Here is a 25,035-nt window from a genome sequence, read left to right as displayed (position 1 = left end):
AGTATGCAACCACTCTAGAGCTTGCTAAGGAGTTAGATGTTAGTGGCGTGTCCTTTAGTCACACTATGCAAAGCATAAAACTTGATGTACACAGCGCTACCCCCCTCCCAAAAAAAAGCACAGTTCTATACCTCCCGTTCTACTGGGCCAATTGACAAAATTCCAAATGCGTTTTTCATGTCTCGAAAGCCCGACTTACGATATATATTAGATTTAAATACAGCATTGTTCTAATATAGGTATTTTGACACAAAACCGGAATATGAATATAAATTTGGAATAAATATAAATTTTGAATTCTGGAAGTAATCAAGTAAGTTTAATTTAAAAAGATATTAATAAATATATATCAAATTAAATTAGCATTGAGAGCTAAAATTTTGAAAGCTAATGTTTTAAAAACTACTGGTACGATTTTTACAAAATTTGGCAGCTTGGCAAAATTTGAGTCTTAGAATCGAAATACAGTAGAAGTCCAGAAATCCGCAAAGCTTGAGACCAAAGGTTGTGTGGATTTTAGGATGTTGCGGATTTCAGTACAGAAAAGATAAATCGTAATTTTCAGACTGAAAGTGCAAAATAAATAAGGTGCATTAGATACATTTAATAAAATTATTATATACATTATTGCAATAACTTATTATATGCGTTAAATTATTATTACATATATAAATTGAGGTTTTCCGATTTCGCCTTGTGCAAAGATTTCTGGTTTCGAATTCCGGTGTTAAAATCACTGTTGCTGTAAAATTTCAACAGCTTTTTTCATTTTTTTATATATCATACACAATCGTGTCGCAATTCCATACGATTCTGCTAGAAACTGAGGAGTAGCACCTGTGTCCATCTTTTGCACAATTTGCACTTTTTGCCTTACCGTCAATGCAACGTGTTTACGTTTTTCAACGTTGCAAGCAGTAAAATCATGACTGCGTTTCTTATCTGTAATTGTGTTAAAAAGGGTTGAAATTTAAAATATTCTTGATTTATCCACGAAATATCTGGATAAAAAAAAAGGCAGCACTAAATAATCTTGTGAAATAACAAAGCTCAGAAAACACAACAACGTGAATCATGAACTTGAAAGAGTTGAGTGAAACGTCAGCTTTTTTACCTCGATGCAGATTAGAGGATAAAAACTTTTATCGTAATGTCAATAATTTGGTATTTCTGTTATGACTCATTATTATTCAGTAATTATGACGTCATTATTCAGTGAGTAATTTTTCTTCAATATTTCGCACTCAATATTGCGGTTTCCGGAACCAATAAACTGAATGTTTATATTTTGTGAGGCAATGCGGATTTCAAGTCGGCGGATTTTCGGTATTTGACTGTATTGAAAAAAAACTAGCATGTCATTTCAGAAAAAGTCAGAATACCTATATTAGGACAATGCTATATTTAAATCAATGCAATTTGAATTTCATCAATCGGCCCAGTAAAACAGGAGATATAGAACTGCCCCCCCTTTTTTTGCCCAGTGTACAAATTTAATCACAGGGTGCCACACGAGCTAACTCAAGCAGATAAGGACAGGTGTTCAGGACTGCACTGATCTGCTCAAATATCAACGCAAAGACAAAATTATGGCCTGGATAGTCACTTGTGATGAGAAGGGGGTTTACTTCAACAAATACAGGCTGAAAAGAGGTATGGTCTACGCCCTGTGAGCCCGCCGGCAGCGTGACAAAGCGCAATTTGACCAACAAAAAGATTGTGTGTTGTATCTGGTACGACTGTTGTGGTATTATCCACAAAGAGTATCTGGAAAAGGGTAAAACCCTCGACAGTAAGGTGTACAGCGAGATGCTAGTCCATGTCGATGCTGCTATTAAGGGAAAATATCAAATTGAGCTCCAGCGCAAAAAGTTAATGTTTCATCAAGATGCAAGACCATATGTGTCTGCATTCAACGGCTGGATTCTATACATACTCAAATGGTATCTTTTGCCACATTCACTATATGGCCCAACATCCCTCCTTCAGACTTCTACCTTTTTTCACACCTGCAGCTATACTTTGCTGGTGCTATCTTCCATCTGTTTTTGGACTCGTGGCCACAAAGTTTCTGAGCCGAAGGCTTTGAAAAACTACCAAATTGTTGGCAGAAAATCAGAGATTTGGGTGATGATTACTTACCTGCGCTAAAGGTACTGCTTTTCATGTTTTTTCCATAACTTTATTAAGAAAGTTTTTTGGCGGAAAACTTTTGTTACAACCACATATAAGCATAAAAACGTTCCATAGACCACTGGTCTCTTATCCAATTAGTTGTATAAACAGAGCAGTACAAATGTCAAACAAATTTCAAAAATTTATAAGAATTAAATCATCTAATATAATGAGTGTAGTTTGTATAAAACTAAATCCTAAACAGAGAAATTATTTTTTTGCTGGAAGTAGTAATTTAATTTGAAGTATCCTACTCTTGATAACGTTACATCACATTTGATTGAGTTGCTCTTCTTTATTTTTCTGGTTTTGGTATATATTTTCAGGTTTTAAGAATTTTTACGTTTGAATTTCACATTGCTTTAATTCTTATTTCGCATATTTATAGGATATTTTAAAATTTATTGGTACTGAATTTCACTTTTTGAGGTCTTTATGTAAAATAGGTTTTTAATTTCTTACTTTTTGTCTTTACCAATGTATATATAGATATACTCCTGTAAAGCGCAGCCCTATTTAAGGGATGCTAAGATTTATATATAGATATATTAAATACATATATTGCAACATTAGTTTCACACCCCTGCAAAACATTTCTAGATGATACTTTTTCTAAATGATATTTTTAAGTGGTACAAGATAGCTTTCCCACCAAGATTCAACTTTTTTTTTTTTTTTTACCTTATCAATACCATAAAAATTACCAGCTTATTACAAAAGACCATTATTAGCCAAAATGTAAGATAATCTTAAATTTCTGAGCAGATTTTCATAAAGAAGGAAGGTATTTTACATAAGCTCATTTTATTACTGTGTTATGGAAACAAGAGATACTTTTTTTTTTTTTTGGCTTGTTTTCCATGTAAAATGCAAATTTACTTTGAAAACTGTTTTACGTATAACATTCATTGCATTGACTTATCACTATTAAACTTTAATTACATAAAGTAGTTTCTAATACAGTACAGAGTCTGTAATCCGGACTTGTCGGGACTTCGGCGATTCCGGACTAGGGGTTTTTACGGATTATAGATCAGCAATTTAAATCTGGTAAGATGGCATGCAGAAATTATACAATTAAAAATATGAAACTGTAATTTATGAAATAAAGAGCAATTATGATCTAAAGGGTATCAATATTTATAAAAAAAAAAAGCTTAATATTTATTTGTTTACTTTATTAAACATTTCTTTCAATGTAAGTTGTTTAAGTTGCTTCATTTTTTGTGCTAATACTTTCTCTTTAATTCTATAAACAGACATAATTTCTTGTTCAGTTACAAAGTTTCACTGTTCAAGTCCTGTAATTGCTGTGTCGAGAATACCGACTAACTTGTCAATGGAAATTTTTTTGTTTTCAATAACCTCTCTCCCACTTCCCTTCACTATCAGAAGCGCACATGGGTAAACGCTTTATGCGCATGCATAGCGGACGCACGCATTGAACGCGCATGCATAAACGCATTATGCACATGTGTAAGTTTGCGGTTTCGATGTCCGGATTATAAATCATTCCGGATAATGGACGTCCGGATTACAGACTTTGAACTGTAATACATTTTAGATACATATGGAAGCATAATAATTATATAAAAAGTTAAATAAAATAAATATACAGGTAAAAGTATATTTTAGGATCCCCCTTGGCGAAACTTGGCGGTACATGGATACCAAGTTTGTGCAATTCTTTGACTTATTTTGACCTGTGTAGCGGCGATTTTTGGCACAAAAATTGGCGCTACTCAAGCCCAAAGAATTGCACAAACTCAGTACCCATGTACACATCGACCTATTTTCACTTTAAAAAAAATCCTCGAATTGCACAAAAATGACATTGTGCACTCCCTTGACTTTATCCATGTACACATCGACCTAGTTTCACTTAAAAAACATCAGAGAATTGCACAAACTATGTTTTACGCACTCCCTTCAGTTTGTAAATGTACACATCAACATATTTTCACTTAAAAAGTCAAAGGAGTATCCAGTTCTACAGCAGAGGCAAACAAAAAATACATAATCTCAATAAACTACATTTTAAACTAAACAATAAAATAACACAAAAAAGGAAAAACCTGTTAAGTATTTTAGCAATACACAAAGCAAATATCTCCTTACCTTATTTAGAAATTCGTTTGTCTTCAGTCTGTGGCACACAAAATTTCTGAACAGCATCCAAAAACTTCCTAAAATTACCTGAACTACAATCTGTATATCGGCGTTGCCACAGAAATTCACAAAAATAAGAGTAAAACATATACTACGCAGTTTCAGACTATGGCTACTAAGTAAACCTTCATTTACACACCAGTCAATTAATGCACTTTTCCACTTTCATTCCAAATCATACAGAAACTTCAAATTAATCCTGCTACATTCAGCCATTGTACTGTCTAAGCAATGAAACAAGCAATGTACTTCCTAAACAACACACCAGTCCCGGATCTAGGGGGGGGCAAGCTGGGGTCCACGCCCTGAGCGGCAAATTCAAGACTGATGCTGAATTGTATTTGGAATGTTGTGAAATTTTGATGCAGCATTAGTAGTTTTAAAGCCAGATTTAAAAACCTCTTTTAAGAATATTTAATTAATTAGTCAAAACCTTTTAATGAAGCAAATAGTTTTAAAAGTAAGCTAAATACAGCCAAACACGACTCTAAAGATCAGATCAGGGAGAGGACAATAGAGGGACTCCAGGCGTCACTGAAAAAGTCAAAGGACCCTGTCCCTCTGCCAACTCAATATTATTACAAAGGTATTCCCTAGATGCCTTGGTCTTTGGTCCCTGTAAGTGACGCATAGAGCAAAGAATCTATATATCTTCCCTTCAACTGCTTTGTCTAGAGTCACTCTGTTATCCTCTCTCCTGGAGAAAATATTCAAATGAAAAACAGAACGACTGCATAGAGGCGCCTTGTTTTTATACAATCACCTTTTGCAAAATAAATGGAGAAACACTGTAAATTGTAACTCTTTCCTAACACCCAATACAAATTAACCTTGAACCAATGAAATAATTCAAATTAATGTACGTCGAGAATATACAACAGAAATGAAGTAAGGTATTTTGATTTTTTGCAGCCAGTCAGCAAGCTAGGTTTTAAAAATGGATTTATTATTTTTATAGTTTAAAAAGTTTTTTTTAGTTTTTTTAAATCTGGAGGTTTTTTTTTTTTTTTTTTTTTTTTTTTTTTTCCTGTTGTCTCATTTTCTTTTAATATGCCTGCTTCTAGTATTCCTCACTATATTTAGCGAGACGCAACCATTTAGTCAATTTTTAGCTTTTCTTATTAAGGCAAGTTATACTACCGTATATACCCGCGTATAAGTCGACTCCCCCACTTCGACATAAAAAATTCGTAGAAAATAAACCCGTGTATAAGTAAACCACCCACTTCCGAAATCGATCGAGAAACTTCGAAAAATGTTTTTTAAGTACTACATTTATTCAAAATCATCTGAGAAAAAAAAAGTAAATATACGATAAAAAATACTTTGGTAAATAAGCAAAATCAAAATCCTTCAACGGCCGATTCATGGTCAGATTCGCCAAACATTTCATAAAACTCTTCTGTCGTCATTGGCCAACATATCCAAAACGCAGGATAATTGCAGAAAAATTGTCGTATATAGTAACCTTCTAGAATTTGTTCCGGAAAAGATTCGCGCACGTAAAATCTATCTGCATTTTCCTTTTTTAAAAGTTAAAAGAAATATTCAAAACTGTTCAGTTATTGCGTGGGCTATTTTTTAAAATTTTGACGTGTACGCCTGTTAACAAAAGTATTTCATGAATGAACAATAACTATTATAAAGACTTATACGTACGTAAAAACTATCTGCATTTCTCTTTTCTTGGCGTGTTGGCGAAACTTTTTTTGCTCGATATTGATTGGTTGTTCAGGAGCCGAAAATTCTTTGGTTTCATCGAAACTTACTCTAGTTAAAGTATGAAACTCTGTGATTAGTTCGTCATATAATTTAAGTCATGAAATTACTTCAAGTAAGTGACTTATTTGATAAGTCGTCCAATTTGAGTGCGGGAAGAAACCAACTGCATTAAATAAAGACATTTTTGAACTTCCGATTCTTTTAATTTTTTATGGCCCCGCGTATAAGTCGACCCCCCCCACACTTTGAAGTCTTTTTTTTTTTTTTTTTTTTTGTCCAAAATATTTCGACTTATATCTTATTATACGCGGGTATATACAGTATATATTATTTAGGGTGCAAGAAATCATGAGAAGGAAAAAACTCTCAGAGGCAGAATATAGAACCAGAGCAAAAAATAGTACCGAACAGAGAAAACTAATTGCAGCTAAAATGAAAAATTGCTTCACGGAAAAGACAAACCGTCAGACCCTGCCACAACTTCCGATGGTGAAGAGATTCTAAACAATATTGATATTTCTTGCAATTTGCATGGCAAAATGAAAAATCTTCATCTATCATCCTCAGACTCCATTTCAGCAACTGAGAGAACAACTTTCTTCATAGATCCCAAACGAACATCTAGAGGATATGAAATTAGAATATAATTTTCTCATTTAGGTGAGTGTGGGCAGCAGAAAGAAGACTTAAAATCTTTTGATTTGTCGGACCCCGGTAGTTGGCCAAACACAGAAAAAATGAACGATCGGCAACAATCTTTCTTCGCGGTCAAGCTGTATTATTAGCCGAAAAATATCCAGAAAACATAGACCTTAGTACACTGAACGTGATGGAAGACATCTGACCATCTTCATTGTGGCACAGAACATTAGCGAATTATGAAAGGCTTAAAAGATCTTGGCTTATATATTCTAAAACTAAAAATGAATTTTTGTACACCCTATAAGATTTACCAGAAACATGCCACTGCCGTTACAACAGCATTGTGTACTGCAGGATTCACTAATTGGAAAAAAGCTTCAGAAAGGTTAACTGAGAACGAAATATCTGAAATCCACAGAGAGTGCATGATTAACTGGAAAATTCCGCTACAACAAATGAAATTGTGTCAAGGCATCGATCATGACATTAAGAAATTAATTCACACAGAGAAAGAAAAATGGAGAAAGGTCCTACATACGAGTATGGCGCTCTTTCAACAAACTGTCTTTCTTTCCGTGGGTCTGATGAAACCCCTGGCAGTTTGCTCACAAAGTGTCCTCGTCCTAGTCAATGCAATTTTTTTAATTTAATGACCCTGCTAGCCAAACATAACTTTTAAGTACCAGTTAGAATACCTAAAAAACGGACGAAAGTATCATATTTAACAAAGATAATTCAAAATGAAATTACTGATGTAATGGCGAAAATAGTTCGCAATAGCATTTTAAGCGATATTAAAGAAACCAAATATTATAAAATAATGTTCGATTGCGTTCCAGATGTGTCATATACAGAACAAATGAGCCAGGTGATTCAATACGTAAAAAATATGTGGTGATGTGTGTGAAATAAAGAAGAGCTTTCTTGATTTCATAGAAATTAGTGAAAAGTCAGGAGAATGTATTTCTCAATGGTTGTGGGAAAACTGACACTTGATAGTTTGGATATTGACAATGTCGTGGTCAATCTAAGGATAACGGATCTAATATTGCCGGTACTTACCGGCCATACTATATCTTGGAGTAATCCTGGAGTACAAGCCAGGATTATAGAAATGAATACGCTGCCCAAATATGTGCGATGTTTGGCTCACTCTTTGAATCTTGACTGCGTGCATTCTGCCTCTGTCTTGCCCCGAAACAGTTAACTTCTTTGGAATTATCTAGAAGATATTTAGCTTTTTTGTGGAATTCACTATTCGATGGGATATTACGAAAACATGTACAAAAACCAACTCAAAAGGAAGCAGCCAGACGAGATGGTTGGCAAAATATGTGGCTTTGAAAGCTCTTCTAACGAATGTACTAGAAGTAGTAAAATCCTTGAAAGAAATTAATTATCTTTCAAAGTACTATATTACTATTTTAAAATTAACTATATATCAAAGTACAAAGCAGGACATCTGCTACATGCTGTAAAAAATTTTGAATTTATTATCAGCCTGACAATTTGGGCTAATATTCTTTGAGAAATCAATCGAATAAATTCTTAAATTCAAATGGAAGATATTATTCTTGCGCGTTCCGTCACATAAATGGAAGGTGTGACCAAAACTTTGCAAAAAATGAGAGAAATTCCTACGGAATATTGGATAGAAAGATTTAAAGCAGCAGCTGAAAAAAATTAAGGTTGAACCTATTCTGACAAATGTGAATTCTAAAACGCAAAAAGGAATTTGATAAATTGTGCGAGATCGAATCACGAACATTTCATTGTGTTCAGCTACTTTCTTATGCAATGAAAATTGTATTTGATCGAATCTTATCAGAAATTAAAACGAGAGTAAACAGGGCTGTTACACTAAATTCAAATTTCCATTTCTCAATGGTCATGAAATATTTAATATATCAACTGAAGAACTGCAAAAGAATAGAGCAGATCTTGCACGAAAATATGAGCGAGATCTCTAAACGCATTTTGAGTTCTGTCACGAACTTGAAGATTTTAAAGAACAAGCCCCGATGTTATTTGTCGACATAAAAAGGCTAGAGCTTTTTATCTCTTGCAACAGATCTACACCTATGATTTTCAGGATGCCTTTTACAATATTTGTATTGCCCTGCGGATTTACTCTATGCTTCCAACTACATCCGCAAGCTGTGAGCGAAGTTTTAGCAAATTAAAACTTATTAAAAACTACCTGAGATTATCGATGAGCTAGGAGCATTTATGAAGTCTCGCAATTCTGGTAATCGAAAATCAAACTGCACATCAAATTAATTATGATGATGCCATAGATTTACTTGCAGAACAAAAGGCTCGCAAAGTAAAATTTTAATCCCGTAATATTTTAAGAGCATTAGGTAAGAACTTAAAATTACTATTGAAATAAGAATTATGAAAAGAAGTACAAATACTAACTTTTTCCTTTCAGTAGTAGCCCATACTGCTGTTACGTATAGCTAATGAAAGTTAATTACATAATTAATCAGCTCATCTATTGTCCCAACTTATCTAATATATTGTTTGTAACTAAAGATTATTTTTATTAAGAGTGCATAATCAAGGGTATCGAAAGACGTATATAATTTTAAAGATACCATAAGGTATTTTACATTCTTTAAGTTTTAACATTTTTGCTAAAATCTTCTTTAAACATAACATTTTGCATAAGAATAACTATACAAATTGCTATTATCCATCACACAATGTATGTTTCTTTTATGCGGAAGTGTCCTGTTTTTCGATTTGTATGGAAGTGTCGTGTGTCAAAATACTATCACTGCGCTGTCAAGGGAGGTTCTAAATGTAAACAAAAAACACTCCATCTGGAGATCGAAACCCTCGGAAAACCGCGGGGTTGGCCAGCACCCCCTGAGTTAGCTCTAGGAGGTGTTGGGTTGGCCCCCTCCTTTCTTTCTTACCTCCATGGTGTGACTAGTTATTGTTGTAAATATTGCAAAATTGTGTATTTCAGAGAAAATGTAATTTTGATTATTACAGTACAAAATAGTCTTCTGCGTGAATATGTAAATATTTATTATGTTACCGGGCTTTGTGAGGACGAGAGTAGAGTTCTTGAGTAGGCTACATGAAGACGTTATTGTGAAATGAATATTTAACGTGCTAGGTTAAAGTTACTGTTAGTATTGAGAAACTGGTAAAAAATTATTCAATCCACTGTATTAGTGATTTGTAATTTGCTTATATTTGTTTAAATGAAAGTTTTTATTATTTATTAATGTCTGATTTCCATTTTTGTGCTGTGCTAAACTATTTTAGTATTTAGTTCTGAATCGTTTTCTATAGCATCATTTATTAGTATGAGTAGGTATTGTTGCAAATATTGAAAAAAATTCTCATTTCAGGGAAAATGTAAATTTGATTATTTCAGTGCACCAGAGTGCAATCACTCTTAGAAAGACCTCACCCTTCTTAAGCAGGTAGCTCTCCTATGCTTTTCTATAAGTAAAGAACTTAAACCATTTATTATGTATATTTCTTTTAGAACAAAAATGGCAAATAAAGAATTTCTTACTATAAAATGGATTTTACATTTTATCTCGAAAAGTACCTATTTCTATGTTTATTTAAAAAACTAAAATTTGTTACAGAAACTTAAAGGAAGATGGGTAAGGGCGGCATTTTAAAGTTTTTGCCCCGCCTAGGAAAAATGCTAAATCCGACGCTGCAACACACACCACAAAAGCCCTTGCAAAACATCCCATGATTCAAAATTTCCAGAATAATGCAAACGATTACGTAATTATAGGGTTTCCATAACATTCAACTACTCAGGTTACCATTAATGATACAACAACTTAGTGATAAATGAAACAACTTTGTAATGGGTACCTTAAAGTCCACTCTAAACAATATACATTTAAGGAAATAAATTTCCTCTGAAACATGTAATCTCAAATCGATATGATTTATTAACAATTTGTTACGAATTAGGTAATTTGTCATCATTCAGTTTTGATTTGAAACAAAAAAGTTAAAATCAGTTTAAAAAATAAAAGAATTTCTCTCATAAACTTAAAACAAATGTAGTCAAAAGTCGTTAATCCGGACTCGTCGGGACTTCGGCGATTCCGGATTATCGAATTTCCGGATTATAGATCATCAGTTTAAATCTGGTAAGATGGCATGCAGAAACCGTAATTTATGAAATAAAGAACAATTATGATCTAAAGGGTATCAAAATTTACAAAAAAAAGCTTAATATTTATTTGTTTACTTTATTAAACATTTCTTTCAATGTAAGTTGTTTAAGTTGCTTCGTTTTTTGTGCTAATACTTTCTCTTTAATTCTATAAACAGACATAATTTCGTGGTCAGTTACAAAGTTCCGCTGTTCAAGTCCTACAATTGCTGTGTCGAGAACACCGACTAATTCGTCAATCGAAATATTTTCGTTTTCAATAACCTCTGTGTCAAATTCTTCGCTATCGGAAGCGAATTATAATGACAAGGAATTTGATTTAAATCATATCAAAGACGGAGTACATCGAGATAAAATACTACATTTACTAAGGAATTATAAGCCAAATAAAATAAAAACATCTGCCCTGAAGATAAGGATAGTGCCGACAGATCAACTTCCAGTTCATTGCACGCTGCAACGTTCCCCCACACACACGCACGCAGAGCAGCGTGAAATTGATAAACAGGTTTCGGAATGGTTAGATAAACAAAGGATATGCCTTTATCCATTTTTTGTTTAATGGACTTCGAAACATACTTTCGCTTTGTAGATCCTTTACATATTAGTAAATACATATCAGAAATTCTATTTGACATAATCGAAAGTTCAAGCTTACTTTTATAAAATTGCTCTAACAGTCTGCAAAAAATAATAAGCCGGATCCAATCCGAAGATTAAGGAACAACGCAATCTGCAATATTAACTGAATTAGATAATTTTAGCTTAGCTTATACTGTCCGTTATACATTAAACGTGCATTCGTAAACGTATTTTGCACATGCACACACGCATATTCACAGCCTTAAAGGTCTTATGCGTCAACGCGACGCATGCGCAGAAAGTTTGTAGCTTTGAAGTCCGGATTATGGGTGTCCGAATTAACGACTTTTGACTGTATTATAATTTAATAAATATCTTCATAATAAAGTATCTTAAAACCATTTGATTCTTTCTTTTCCATAGATATATTTTTTTGCAATACATATATTTATTTATTTACTATGAATTTCATTTAGAAGAAATTCTCCTATAAACAGTCCGTCTTTTTCATGTTAGTTTTTCTTTAAAAAGACTAAAAATCTAAGCATCTTTCCAAATATGCTCAACATCTGTCAGTTGTAAATTTGTTCTGCATAACTGATGGGAGCTGAGATAGTTGATAACCATCAAGACGTGAAAATTCATCGTTATCAATGTCAAATTCCATAGCATTTAAATAAAACCTTTTAAGCTTCACTCATTCTTAATACATATATTCCCCTTTTCTCTAACTTCCTAAAGTAGCTTCTCATAAACCTGAAAATGTTTAATTTATACAGTAAAATTTCATAATGTATCAGGAATAAGAGAAAACTTATTAGCCTTAAAAAGTTGGAGAATGATAACTCCTTTTCTTACTCCCAATAGCCCAGGGCACAATGCAGCTGCAGCTTTCCGTCTATCCACAGGACATGATTGTCTTGCCACCCACCTGCAGCACATAGGCATTTCAAGCGATCCTATTAGCCTACTTTAATTCTGGAGAAAAAATAGACAGGGACCACCTACATCAATGTGTGGGGAGGGGCTCTTTGTGGTCTTACAGAGGAGTCAAGATACTGGGAGGCAAGAGCACTCTTTAAGCAATGCCACTGGTCTTTTTGTTTTTAATTTTATTGTTTGTAAGATTTTAGTTCTTTGCAACTTTCTGCCTAGCCACTGGAAATAAAGTTTTCATAATTTTTTCTTGTGGCAAATTAAATGATAATTTCTAAATAACACTTTAAAAGGCAAAGGTGAAAACAATAATTAAATTTGCATTAATTTTTAAAATATTGATATATGCAGAAAGTAACACAAAAATTATTCATTATATGCTTCACAAACCAGAATAATACTTCTAACATAATGAAACTGCAGTGCTAAATAGTAAAAACAAAAAACAAAAAATTCCCTTATAACTACATTCTTTCAGACTCTTATATGGGGATCCATTCAGCATAGGATCCGACAAAGAAATGATCCATTTCTTTTTCTTTGTAGCCTTTTAAATGTATAAATTTAAAATTTTTCTGAATTTCATGTATTTACTTTAGAAATCTTTTTTTTTTTTTTTTTTTTTTTTTTCCAAAGTAAGACATTATTTAATATACAAAATAACAAAATTTGAAGTTTATGTTTTTATTGTATTATACACCAAAAAAGCTACATTACAAGATTTAAATGATGAACCTCACTCAAAAGAAAAGACCTAAGACAGTAACATTAAGTGAACATTGTGATACAGAAGGCTATTGCTAAAGCATGCAATGCAAGTTTGGATTCTATTAACAAAATTATTAGATGATTTAAAGAGACAGGCAGTTTATCAGCCCAGCAAAAAAGATAGTATGGAAGAAAAAGAAAACAAAAAATTAATGTCAGGAATGACTCTATTTTACTACTAAGGAAAGTCATACAAAATCCTACGTTGACAAGTTTTGACTTCAATAGATTTAGCAGAATTAGCTATTCATATTCACCACTTCACTATTCATCACAGGCTACTAGAAGCTGGTCATAAGGTTGTACATCTTTATAAAAAAAGGAACTTCTAACTAATGATGAAAAACAGAGTATTGTGGCCAAAAACATATGAAAAACAATAGGAAAATGTCTTATTTTTTTTAAGAAACCCAGGTTTGCCTATATTTTAGGATGCCTCTTGGGTTATCGCCAAGTCGTTTCATTTATCGCCAAGTTGTCGTTTCATTTATGGTAACCCGAGTAGTTGAATGTTATGGAAAACCTATTATAATGTGATTGGTTGCATAATTGTGGTGAATTTGACCGATGGGAAAATATTCGTAAGGGCTTATTTCTGCATTGCATATTGTGTGCTTTACAAGGTAAACTGGTTAGAAAAACAGACTATCGTGGGAAAGAATGTATGAAAACTGGAGTCAAAAACAATGGGAAAATGTCATTTTTTTTTTTTTTTTAAACTCAGCCTATATTTTACGTTGCCCCTTGGATTACCGCCAAGTTGTTGTTTCATTTATGATAATGTGAGTAGTTGAATGTTACGGAAAACCTATTATCATGCGATTGGTTGCCTGATTGCGGTGAATTTGATATTGAAAAATCCGTAAAGGCTTGTTTCTGCGTTGTGTATTGTGTGCTTTGCATGGTAAACTGGATGTTTGGTGGTATAGAACGAGAGAGCGGAAGGTATTTTTTCTTAAGTGGTTGGGGACAGAAGAAAAGAAACTTTGTTGGATATACTTCAACGTTCTGTTTATACAAAGGAAATGCAGATGATCAACGTAAAGATTGTTCAGATGGCTTTGTTACAAGAAAGGTTCAAATGCTCACCAATAAAGCATTCCATTAGAAAGGGAACATAGTTTGAGGAAAGTTTTTGGATGCTATTAAGTAATTTTGTGTGACACAGACTGGAGATACAGAAATTTCTAAATAAGGTAAGTGGATATTTCCTTTGTATAGTGTGTATATGGGATAGTAGTGTGTAGTGCTTTTTTATATTATTTCATTGCTTGATTTAAAATGTGGTTTATTGAGATTATATATTTTTTGCTTGGCTATAGTGCAGAATTGGGTGCTCCTTCGATTTTTAAGTGAAAATAGATTGATGTGTACATGGACAAAGTCAAGTCAGTGCATAATGTCAAGTTGTGAAATTCTCTCAGTTTTTTTTTTTTTTTTTTAAAGTGAAAATAAATCTATGTGTACATGAACACCAAGTTTGTGCAATTCTTTGACTTGTTATTTTGTTTTTGGGTAGCAGCATCACTGTTGCTAACTGATCGCATCTTCATTATTTTAGTATATTTGTTGATGAATTCTAACAAATATACTAAAATAATGAAGAGCAAAGTAATTCCTAAGCTAAAAGAACACAGCATTTTTCAACAAGACCTTGCTCTGTGCCACACATCGAAAATGAAAAAAATTATTTCAAAAAAATTATGTTAAGCTTTTAGACTGGCCAGGAAATTCACCTGATCTCAATCTAATCAAAAACTTGTAGGCAATTCTTAAGGAAAGAATGCAGAAAATGAACTGTACGTGTAAAGCAAGGAGGATTTCTTCTTTAATAGGTTTACAATGATAAAGTAAAGGTAATGCGATAAAACCTGATAAAGTCTATGCCAAATGTGTCGAGTATGTCATACAAGATAGAGGTGGTCATATTTTAAATGTAAAATACTGTAGTAAATTTCAATGTTTCAGTAAAAATACCTAAATCAACTGTGTTCACATTAATTTGCACACTACTGTATATATTTTTCATTTTTATAACAATTATTTTAGGTGGCTGGCCACACAAGCAGGTAGTTAGTATTAAAATGAAGATCTTATACTATAAAAGGGATTTGTAAGTTCTCTAGTTATGTCCCACAAGCGTTAAAATATGTGAATGAAAAGAACGCAAAGAAGTTATGGGAGAAAATTAAAAAATGAAATGGCGGCAAGAACGGAAGATATTCGAATCAAATGTAGAATAGAATTAGCTCAACTGAAAATGAGTCAAAATGAATCAGTAGATGATTATATGAATACAGCTGTAATTCTAAAAATTTAAAGTATTCGAGTTGGAGATGAAATAAAAGATAAAGAATAATTTACTTCATACTAGAAGGACTTAGAAAGGAATTTGAATTTGATGTTAAAATTATTAAAAGCAATAAAGATAAAGATCTAGCTTCAATTACACAAGCTTTAAAAGAAACAGAAGAAAAAAATAAACAAAGAGGAAAAGAAACAGAAGTAAGTTCTAAGGCAAAAGAAAACTGCATTGAAACAAAATATGAAAGAAGATGCTTTAGTTGTAGAAAAATAGGACATTTAATAAAAGAATGTCAGAATAATAATATAAAGTGCTTTAGCTGTGGAAAATTCGGCCACAAATCAACTGAATGTAAAATGAAAACCAAACAAGAACATCGAAAGCAGAGAAATTTAACAAATAAATAATGGAACGTCAAGCAAGGAAAGCGAATATGAATCAGCTACATGCTTATCTGAAGTAGCTAAAAAAAAAAAAAAAAAAAAAAATAGAAAGCTCATGTCTTAATCAAGATAGAAATGATGGAAAGAATAAAATAAATGAACAAGAGAATAAAAAAATTAAATGGATTATTGATTCAGGAGCCACATCTCACATGGCAACTAATAAAGAAATATTCACAAATTTTAAAGATGAAGAACGACAAATAATGACAGCTGAAAAAGGGGCCATGATCAAATCAGTTGGTATTGGTAACATTACAAACTGATAGAAATAAGAACATCTTGACAGCAGAAAATGTTCTGCAAGTACCAAATTTAAATGAAAATCTGCTGTCAGTATAAAAAACTGTAGATCATGATTTAAAAGTAATTTTTACCAAAAATAAAGCAGAAGTTATCAACAAACAGGGAAACATTCTATATATAGCTAACAGAAATGGAAATAAATGTGAAATTGAAGAAGCTAAAATTAGTAATGTTAATGATGTACTATGGCATCAGAGACTAAGTCATATAAATTATCAAAGGCTGATAGAAATGAAAAAGAACTCATTGGTCATTGGATTAAAAAATGTAAAAATTTCTCAAAGCAATTGTGAACCTTGCACATTAGGAAAAATGACACGAACATCTTTTAAAAGTGTGAAATTTAAGCAATCTGAAGATATTTTAGAATTACGGCACAGATTTAGTTGGACCAATTGAGAAATCATAGATGGAAGCTGTTATTTTTTAACAGTGGCAGGTGATTACAGTAATTTCATATTTATGATAAAATTGAGAAGAAAAGTTAAACTTTAGAAGCTCTAATCAAGCTTATCCAAGAAGAAAGACAAACGAGAAAGAAACTAAAAGGAATTCGTAGTGATAATGGTAGTGAATTTTTAGCCAAAAATTTTAGCCAAAAATATAAAAGATTTTTTTTTTTAAATGTAAATTAAACATGAACTTACAACCCCTTATTCTCCAGAAAGTAATGGAAAAGCTGAATGTTTTAATCATACTATAATTGAATCTGCTAGAACTATGTTAATTGATGCAGAATTACTGATAAAATCTTGGTCTGAAAGCGTTAACGTAGCTGTACATGTGAATAAAAGGAGTCACAAAAATGATAAAAGGTTTACACCATATGAACTATATAAAGGACACAAGCCTAGCATTACTTAATCTTAAAAGTGAGAGATGAAAAATTTAATGAGCAGAAACTCGGATCACATTTACTAAAAGAAATATTTGATAAAAATCATATATTTGAAGAATGTATTATTTTTTACAAGGAACAAACTAATGGCAGTGTAAACGATTCAGAAACAACTGACAGATATCATAGAGAAGATAATACAACAGATGAAGAAGCTGAGAAAATTTTACCATCAAACACTGATCATGAACGCGACAATAATTCATTGGAAAAGCCAACCGAGTACCCACAAATAAATGATGAACCTGGAAATGATAGTCATGGAAATTCTTTACAGAAAAGACCTGCATGAACAACGAAGAACCCAGAAAAATTAAAAGATTATGTAGTATACAATACAAATGAAGAATTACCTAAGACGTATGACGAAGCTATAGAATCTGCTGAAAGTGAATTCTGGCTACATGCAATGATAGAAGAACTGAGTTCAGTGGAGGCTAATGAAGTCTGGGAATTAGTTGAAAGACCTATCAATAAGAAAGTTATTAAAAACCGCTGGATATTCTCAAAAAGGGATGAAAAGGATAATTTAGAAACAATTTACAAAGCAGCAATCAGATTTAATCAAAGAAAAGGAATTGATTATGAAGATGGATTTAGTCCAGTAACGAGACTAGCAATCTTTAAAACATTGTTATTGATTGCAGTTTACAAAAACTATGAAATAAGATTTTTCAATGTAAAAACTGCACATTTAAATGGATACTTGGATAAACCAATTTACATGGAACAACCACCTGGATTTATATCAGATCCGAACAAAGTATATCTTGTAAACAAAAGTAAACATTACCACAATCAGGAAAATGCTGGTATGATGAATTATGTAAAGTTCTTAAGGAAAAGAATTTAACTAGACTAAAGTCAGATCCATGTGTTTATAAAGATAAGATCAACTATCTTATCATAGCAGTATATGTGGATGACTTAATGATGATTGGAAATTCAAATTCCTAGATAAATGACATCATCTCTCAACTATCTAAATCGTCCACATTACAAGAAGTCACCAAAACACAAAAATTTTTAGGAATAAACATCCGGCAAGAATCTGGGAAACTTATACTCAGTCAAGAAAACTATATAACTAAAATCTTAAAAACCTTTGAAATGGATGAATGTAAACCTGTCAAGACTCCAGGAATATTGGGTAAAAATTTTGATGACATAGCATCTTCGCCACCTGTGTCGAAGACAAAATATCAAGAAGCATTAGGTTCAATGATGCACTTAGCAACAGGCACAAGGCCAGACTTAGCTTTTGTCATAAGTAATTTGTCCAGATATAATCAAGATCCCAGAGAGAAACACTAGAAAGCTGTGAAGAGGATATTTAGATATATTAAAGGAACACAAAATGCTTGTTTAGTATATACTTCAGACAATGGAAAATTAAATGCTACATCAGATGCAAGTTGGTGTACCACTAGAGATAGAAAATCATTTGGAGGTTATTTCCTTAAATTAGGTAAAAATTTCATAACTTGGAAGTGCAACAAACAAAGAATAGTTGCTCTATCAACAATGGAAGCTGAACTTTCAGCATTCTGTACATGTGAAGTTAAATGGTACATCTTTTTACTTGAAAAATTTGGGCAAGATGATTGACAAACCAACAGAAATTAAAACAGACTGTCAAGCATTAATAGATTAGATTAAAAAACCATAACATAGTAGTAGTTCAAGAAACAAGGAACATTAATCAAAAATATTTCTTTGTAAAAGATGAATATGAAATGAATCAAATCATTCCTCAGTTTGTTGGTTCACAAAATCAAGATGCGGATATTTTAACAAAGTATCTACCTAGGGTGAAATTGAAAGATTAACTATTAAAATATGGACATGATTGATTAAAATTATATCTTTAAACACAAATAAGGGGTATATAGTATTTGTTTATAAAGTATAATTTTAAGTTTTAATATTTTAGCAACATTGCTATTAAATTATAAAAAGAAGGAGTTAAAAATGTATCTGGCATCTAGAGAGAGTTTGTTATGGTTTTATAGAATGCAGTAAGGTTTCTTATGACTAATTTATTTCATAAAGTTTTCTTTTTATATACAGTCAAAAGTCGTTAATTCGGACACCCATAATCCGGAATGATCTATAAACCGGACCTCAAAGCTACAAACTTTCTGCGCATGCGTCGCGTTCACACATGCGCACAGGCGTTTACGAGAGCGCGTAAGACCCTTACGGCTGCGAATACGTTTGTGCGCATGCGCGTTTAATGTGTAACGGAGTTATACACTAAGCTAAAGTTATCTAATTCAGTTAATGTTGCCGATTGCGTTGTTCCTTAATCTTCGAATTGGATCCGGCTTATTATTTTTTGCAGACTGTTAGAGCAATTTTATAAAAGTAAGCTTGAACTTTCGATTATGTCAAATAGAATTTCCGATATATATTTACTACAAAGCGAAAATATGTTTTGAAATCCAAAATCTGTTTATCAATTTCACGCTGCTCTGCGGCAGAGGGGGGGGCAGAAACGTCATTATTAGATTATAAAGATTATGTCAAATAGAATTTCCGATATATATTTACTTATATGTAATTTGTATCTACAAAGCGAAAGTATGTTTTGAGATCCGAAATCTGTTGATCAATTTCACGCGGCGGATTGGAAGTTGATCTGTCAGCACTATCCTTATCTTCAGGGCAGATGTTTTTATTTTATTTGGTTTATAATTCCGTACTAAGTGTAGTATTTCATTTCGATGTACTCCGTCTTTGATATGATTTAAATCAAGTTCCTCGTCAGTATAATTTGCTTCCGATAGTGAACCAGAGGTTATTGAAAACGAAAACATTTCGATTGACAAATTAGTCGGTATTCTCAACACAGCAATTATAGGACTTGAACAACGGAACTTTGTAACTAAACAAGAAATTATGTCTGTTTAATAGAATTAAAGAGAAAGTATTATCACATGAAACGAAGCAACTTACATTGAAGGAAATGTTTAATAAAGTAAACAAATAAATATTAAGCTTTTTCTTTTTGTAAATTTTGATACCCTTTAGATCATAATTCTTCTTTATTTCATAAATTACGGTTTCATATTTTTAATTTTGTAATTTCTGCATGCCATCTTACTAGATTTAAACTGATGATCTATAATCCGGAAAAATCGATAATCCGGAATCGCCGAAGTCCCGACGAGTCCGGATTAACGACTTTTGACTGTATTATAATGTGTTTTTATTAGTAGATAATTTTTTAGAGAATATCTTACATATGCCAATCACAAACCAACACATATCAACTATCAGAAATTTTCACATATTTCAAAGTATGTCATAAAAAAATAGAGGGGGTGGAAAGAAATGACAAAATTTTAAACATAATCCTGGAAACTATTAGCAAGTTTATAAAATTATTTGATTATTAACAGAAAGAACACCAATCACAATCCCCAGGCTCATAAAAAATGTCCTCATTATCCAAATCTGAGTATGTGTTAGCAGCACATTCTTTCAGCATTAGATGTTCTATACCTTCGGATTCAACAGTTGGGGAACTAATCACTTCCAGTTTCAATGGTGCTTTCCCATATCCTACGTAGACTAATTTAAAATCTTGCAAGAATCTAAATATTTTCTCTTTGTCTGAATTTAAATTATTCAGCTGGAAGGGCTGGTAGAAGAACACAGCCATTAAGTGATGCAAAGAATTCTAAGGAACTCTATTTTCAGCAGTTTTTTCAGTAATTTGTTTTGGTTTTCTAGATCATTGATAGTATCTGATCTATCGTCAGCACAAACGAATTTCCCTTCCTATGATTTATGCTTTTATGAATAGCATTACAGAAAAGTTTCTCTACACTAGCATACTATTTTATGGAAGCTGTAGGTATAATATTTATTTCCTTATTGCAATAATCTTTTTTATCTTCCCTGCAATAAATACCAAAAACAAATAATTGTCATTTGTAATTTACAAAGGCCTGTTATGCAGCCACACTATTTCCGACAGGTTAGATTTCCAATTTTGAGACTATTATGAAAAGCATTAACTTTGCCAATTTCCCTGCAAAAATTCTGTTCCGGGTATTCACTATGCTACTACATCTCGAAGCAGTATTCTTATAAACCCATTGACATTTTTTAGTTTTATACTTATTAACACTCATTTTTCCTGAGCATTTTGGACATTATGCATTTCTCTCGGTGAATGGAATTAACACAACTTCTGTTAGGAATTTAACTGCACTCTCCTTGGATTGCAATATTCAAAATCAAGTAAATATGCTGAAATGCAGCAGCAAAGGATTCACAACATAAAAAAAAAAAGTGGCTACCAATAGAACGACCAATATAAAAATGTGTTTGCAACAAGATGCAGCTGGAAACCACAAAAAAAGTGAAATCGCGTCGAATTAAAATGGTCAAGTTTGCCATTTACCCCAATTATGGAACAATCCTCACGATAAGTTCTACTTAGGTGAAAGTACAATAAACTTTCTTAAGATAATCAGGTAGACAATTCTGGTCTTAAATAAATTTAATTACCTTACAAATCACAGACAATTCTGGTTTATTAGTTCCATACAATTCTGATCTTCAATAAAAGTCAGAAATGATTTCACAAGTAAAGTTTTCTGTGCCTTAAAAACAGTTACTCACTTTCAGAGATGGTCATTGCAAAAGATATATTGCGAGACGTTAAATTTATATTTGACTATAATTCTATGCAAAATTAGCTTTTCCTCATTTCATAACTCAGCTTGTATATAATCATTACTTATTTATAACCTACAAATAATAATTTTTCTTCAAGAGTATTCATAAATCTGCCAGCAGATTTTTAGTAACATCTTAATTGGTTACATGTCCAGTTACTTGTCAAACACGGTTGTCAGCATATATTTGATAAGTTAGTACCACAGGTTTCATATTAGGTTAATAATATAAAGATTTAATCATTTATTCCCAAACATGGAAAAAGCAAATGAATATTGTAATTCAGAACAAATAGGAGATTACTTAAAATGCAAGGACAGTCATTAGTTGACACTTAATTCTAAAAAATATTAGGTTATTTGGATATCGCAAACAACTTCAGGCCTATCTGCCTCAGGCGACGGATGCCTTCACAGACGACATTCTATGATAGAAAATTCATTCGTAATCATATTACACATGCAGAAATCATGAAAATCAATTACACAACCAGCCTGTGTTAAATTCCCAGTTTTCAGCAGTATTAATTATATAGACATTGTTGGGGGCTAAATTCTCAAAAAGAAATATGTTAAATATAATCTTAATGTACAATACAAAATTTATGGACCATACAATCTTAATGCAATACATAACATGAATAATGCATATAAAATAATTTTTGTAAGTACTTTGCCATTTCTAACATTCAAATTATAATTTAAAACTATGATGAAATAGTTGTTTTCCTTTGCTGGACTTGCTTGTTATATACTTTTTTTAAAATATGTAACAAACAAGTTAAGCAAAGACTATTTTTAAAAAATATGTAACCATACAACTATGACAGACCTTCAAAAAGTACTTTTTTTGTGTACGTGTTCCGTATATATGTTAACACAACAGCATCACATAAAAGAAACTTTATTTTATATTTGGTCAAAGATTTTTGTTTCCCTCTTGGTAATGAGGGAGGTCACGGAAGGATAACTTCACTCATTCAAAAAAAAAAAAAAAAATCAGCTAAATTTTAAATTTCATTTGCTTGCAATAATAATTTAAATTAATAAAAACACCAAGCACAAAGTAAGAAAGTGAAATACAAGTCACATGAGCATTATTAATTTAGAAAGGCCTTTAACGGTGTAAACGATGTGCAACATACAAATGGTTCTTCAGTTATACAAATAAAAAACGATAACAGAGTTAGAAAATCTTAAAATTACACTTATAAACACAAAATCTGTTAAAACAAATAATAAAATTATTTAAAAAATAAAAATTATAAGCAAATATATACTGAATTTGAACAAGACTACAACAAATAAAATGACCAATGGAACATCGATTAAAGAAACGATAAACTTTAAAACTTTAATTTTTTTTAAAAAAACATAGAACAACAACCCTTGTTCCAACTTTAATATGAAGTACATTACCCAAATTTCACTCACCTTCATGACGAGACATTACTGAAATTCGGTTAAGTCGAATGCCACGTCAAAATAAAAGAAGTTTATACCGATCAATTGGTCTAAGTACTTTATTTTGCGATATAATTTATAAATTACTAAAACAATAGAATAATTTTCAAACACAGTTATGCCTTTTAATGTGATGAAACTCATCACAAATCGTTAGTATAAATTCTGACTCCTGCGCAGTTTCAGTCACCTCGATATCCGGCATATTGGTTGAAAACAAGTAGAGATTAAAATAGTCAATGCCAGATTTCGCAGGTCCTACATCATATTACCTTATAAAGATACGTTCATATTAAAAATTATTAATAAGTTTTAACATAAGTTATTACATTTATTGATTAAAATTTTGGAACAAAATATCATACATGATTTTGAAAAAAGTTTAAGAAAGGTCAAAATATGTGAGCAACAGGACGCAAAAGTCGAAAGTAAATATGTTAGCTTTCAAATATTAAGTTAATTTTACACTTAATTGTGAAAAACACAGAAATATATTTAATTTTTCATTTTTCTAAATTTTGAAAAATCCTCCAAATTTTTGTAGATTTAAAACTTAGAAACTGCGTGAAATCTGAAAAAAAATTAGCTAGAAAAATCTGCTTCGATATAAGACTGATTTATCTCATTTTAATTTATTAATACTGTCAATAATTGAATTTAACAAATTTAGCTCTGATATATGTAATGAATTATAGGGCTGAAATATTATTATTTTGTAACAATAATAGAAATAATGTCATGGCCGTTCTCCGAAGAACATCCTGGCAAACAAGCTTACTTAGCATTTTAAAATAGAATAAAGTAATAAAATTTACTCTCGTAATTATCACCCAGCCTTACACATTTATCCTATGTAGCATTCCTCTAACAAAAAATACTTGCTCTTCCCTTTATTTTGATAAACAAAAAGAGGTTTTCGAACAGCATTTTCTTTAAAATCAGTTATTTTGCATGATTTAAAAAGATTTAATTTTTATTGTAATATTTTTAAAACACACACACACACATAGAGAGAAAGAGAAAGTGAGGAAAATCAACTGTCCCTACCCACAACACCACACATAGAGCTACTAGAGATTACATATTAAGGCCTCTTTATGATATCAGAATACTCTGCAAGCATAAATAAGCTAAAATAGGCCAATATCTGAAAGAGAAGGAAATTGAAGTCACAATGCACTATTTACCCGTAAATAGACGTAAATAGGCCAATACCTGAAAAAGAATAGAAACAAAATTTATAAAACCTACAGGCATAATTAGGTAGGGATTTACAGGCCACTCTATATATTTAAAAAGATATTATTAATTTATAATTTATAATTTTTTTTAAAGTTTTAATGCTATATATCGTACCATATTATCAATCATATCAAGAACTATTCTCTTCATGGAACATTTACAATTGTTTTCAACAATTTCTACTCTGCAGAAACTTGGTGAAATGTTTAATTTCCTCATATTTACATTTACCTTTTTCTTAGTAACTTAGGTAATGCCCAGTCCATCAAGAAAATGAGCCGAACACCGGAACTTATCCAGAAAATACAAAAATCGCTTGATGGGAGGAGGAAAGACTCATTATTAAGGTCGTTATCGTCTTTATTTAGAGATCAAAGATTTAGGGGGGGAAAATGGTTCGAGATGAAAGTTGACAGAACCAGGGAAGAAAATTACATCCTTCTGTTGTACTCGGAAACATTAACCTTTTCTTCACATGCTTATGCATGTAAGAAAGGATGTTAAGTATCTATACATCTAACATTAGA

General features: G+C 31.8%; 1 protein-coding gene across 1 annotated transcript in view; it reads right to left on the bottom strand.

Annotated features, from left to right (window-relative positions):
- Kcmf1 (Potassium channel modulatory factor 1) overlaps positions 1-23,498 on the bottom strand; it is a 59,963-nt gene extending 36,465 nt beyond the window's left edge. The window contains exon 1 of the mRNA XM_085825635.1: positions 23,237-23,498. Within this exon, the coding sequence (XP_085681761.1) occupies positions 23,237-23,252 (16 nt within the window). The 5' untranslated portion in view covers positions 23,253-23,498. The remainder of the gene's footprint in view (positions 1-23,236) is intronic.
- Between the last annotated feature and the right edge of the window lie 1,537 nt (positions 23,499-25,035).

The sequence above is a fragment of the Stegodyphus dumicola genome, chromosome 10, assembly GCF_044657685.1.
Source record: "Stegodyphus dumicola isolate Sdum_Otavi_A_Nest chromosome 10, ASM4465768v1".
Lineage (NCBI taxonomy): Eukaryota > Metazoa > Arthropoda > Arachnida > Araneae > Eresidae > Stegodyphus > Stegodyphus dumicola.
The sequence above is the reverse complement of the archived record's forward strand: the minus strand, read 5'-3'. Positions and strand labels throughout refer to the sequence as shown.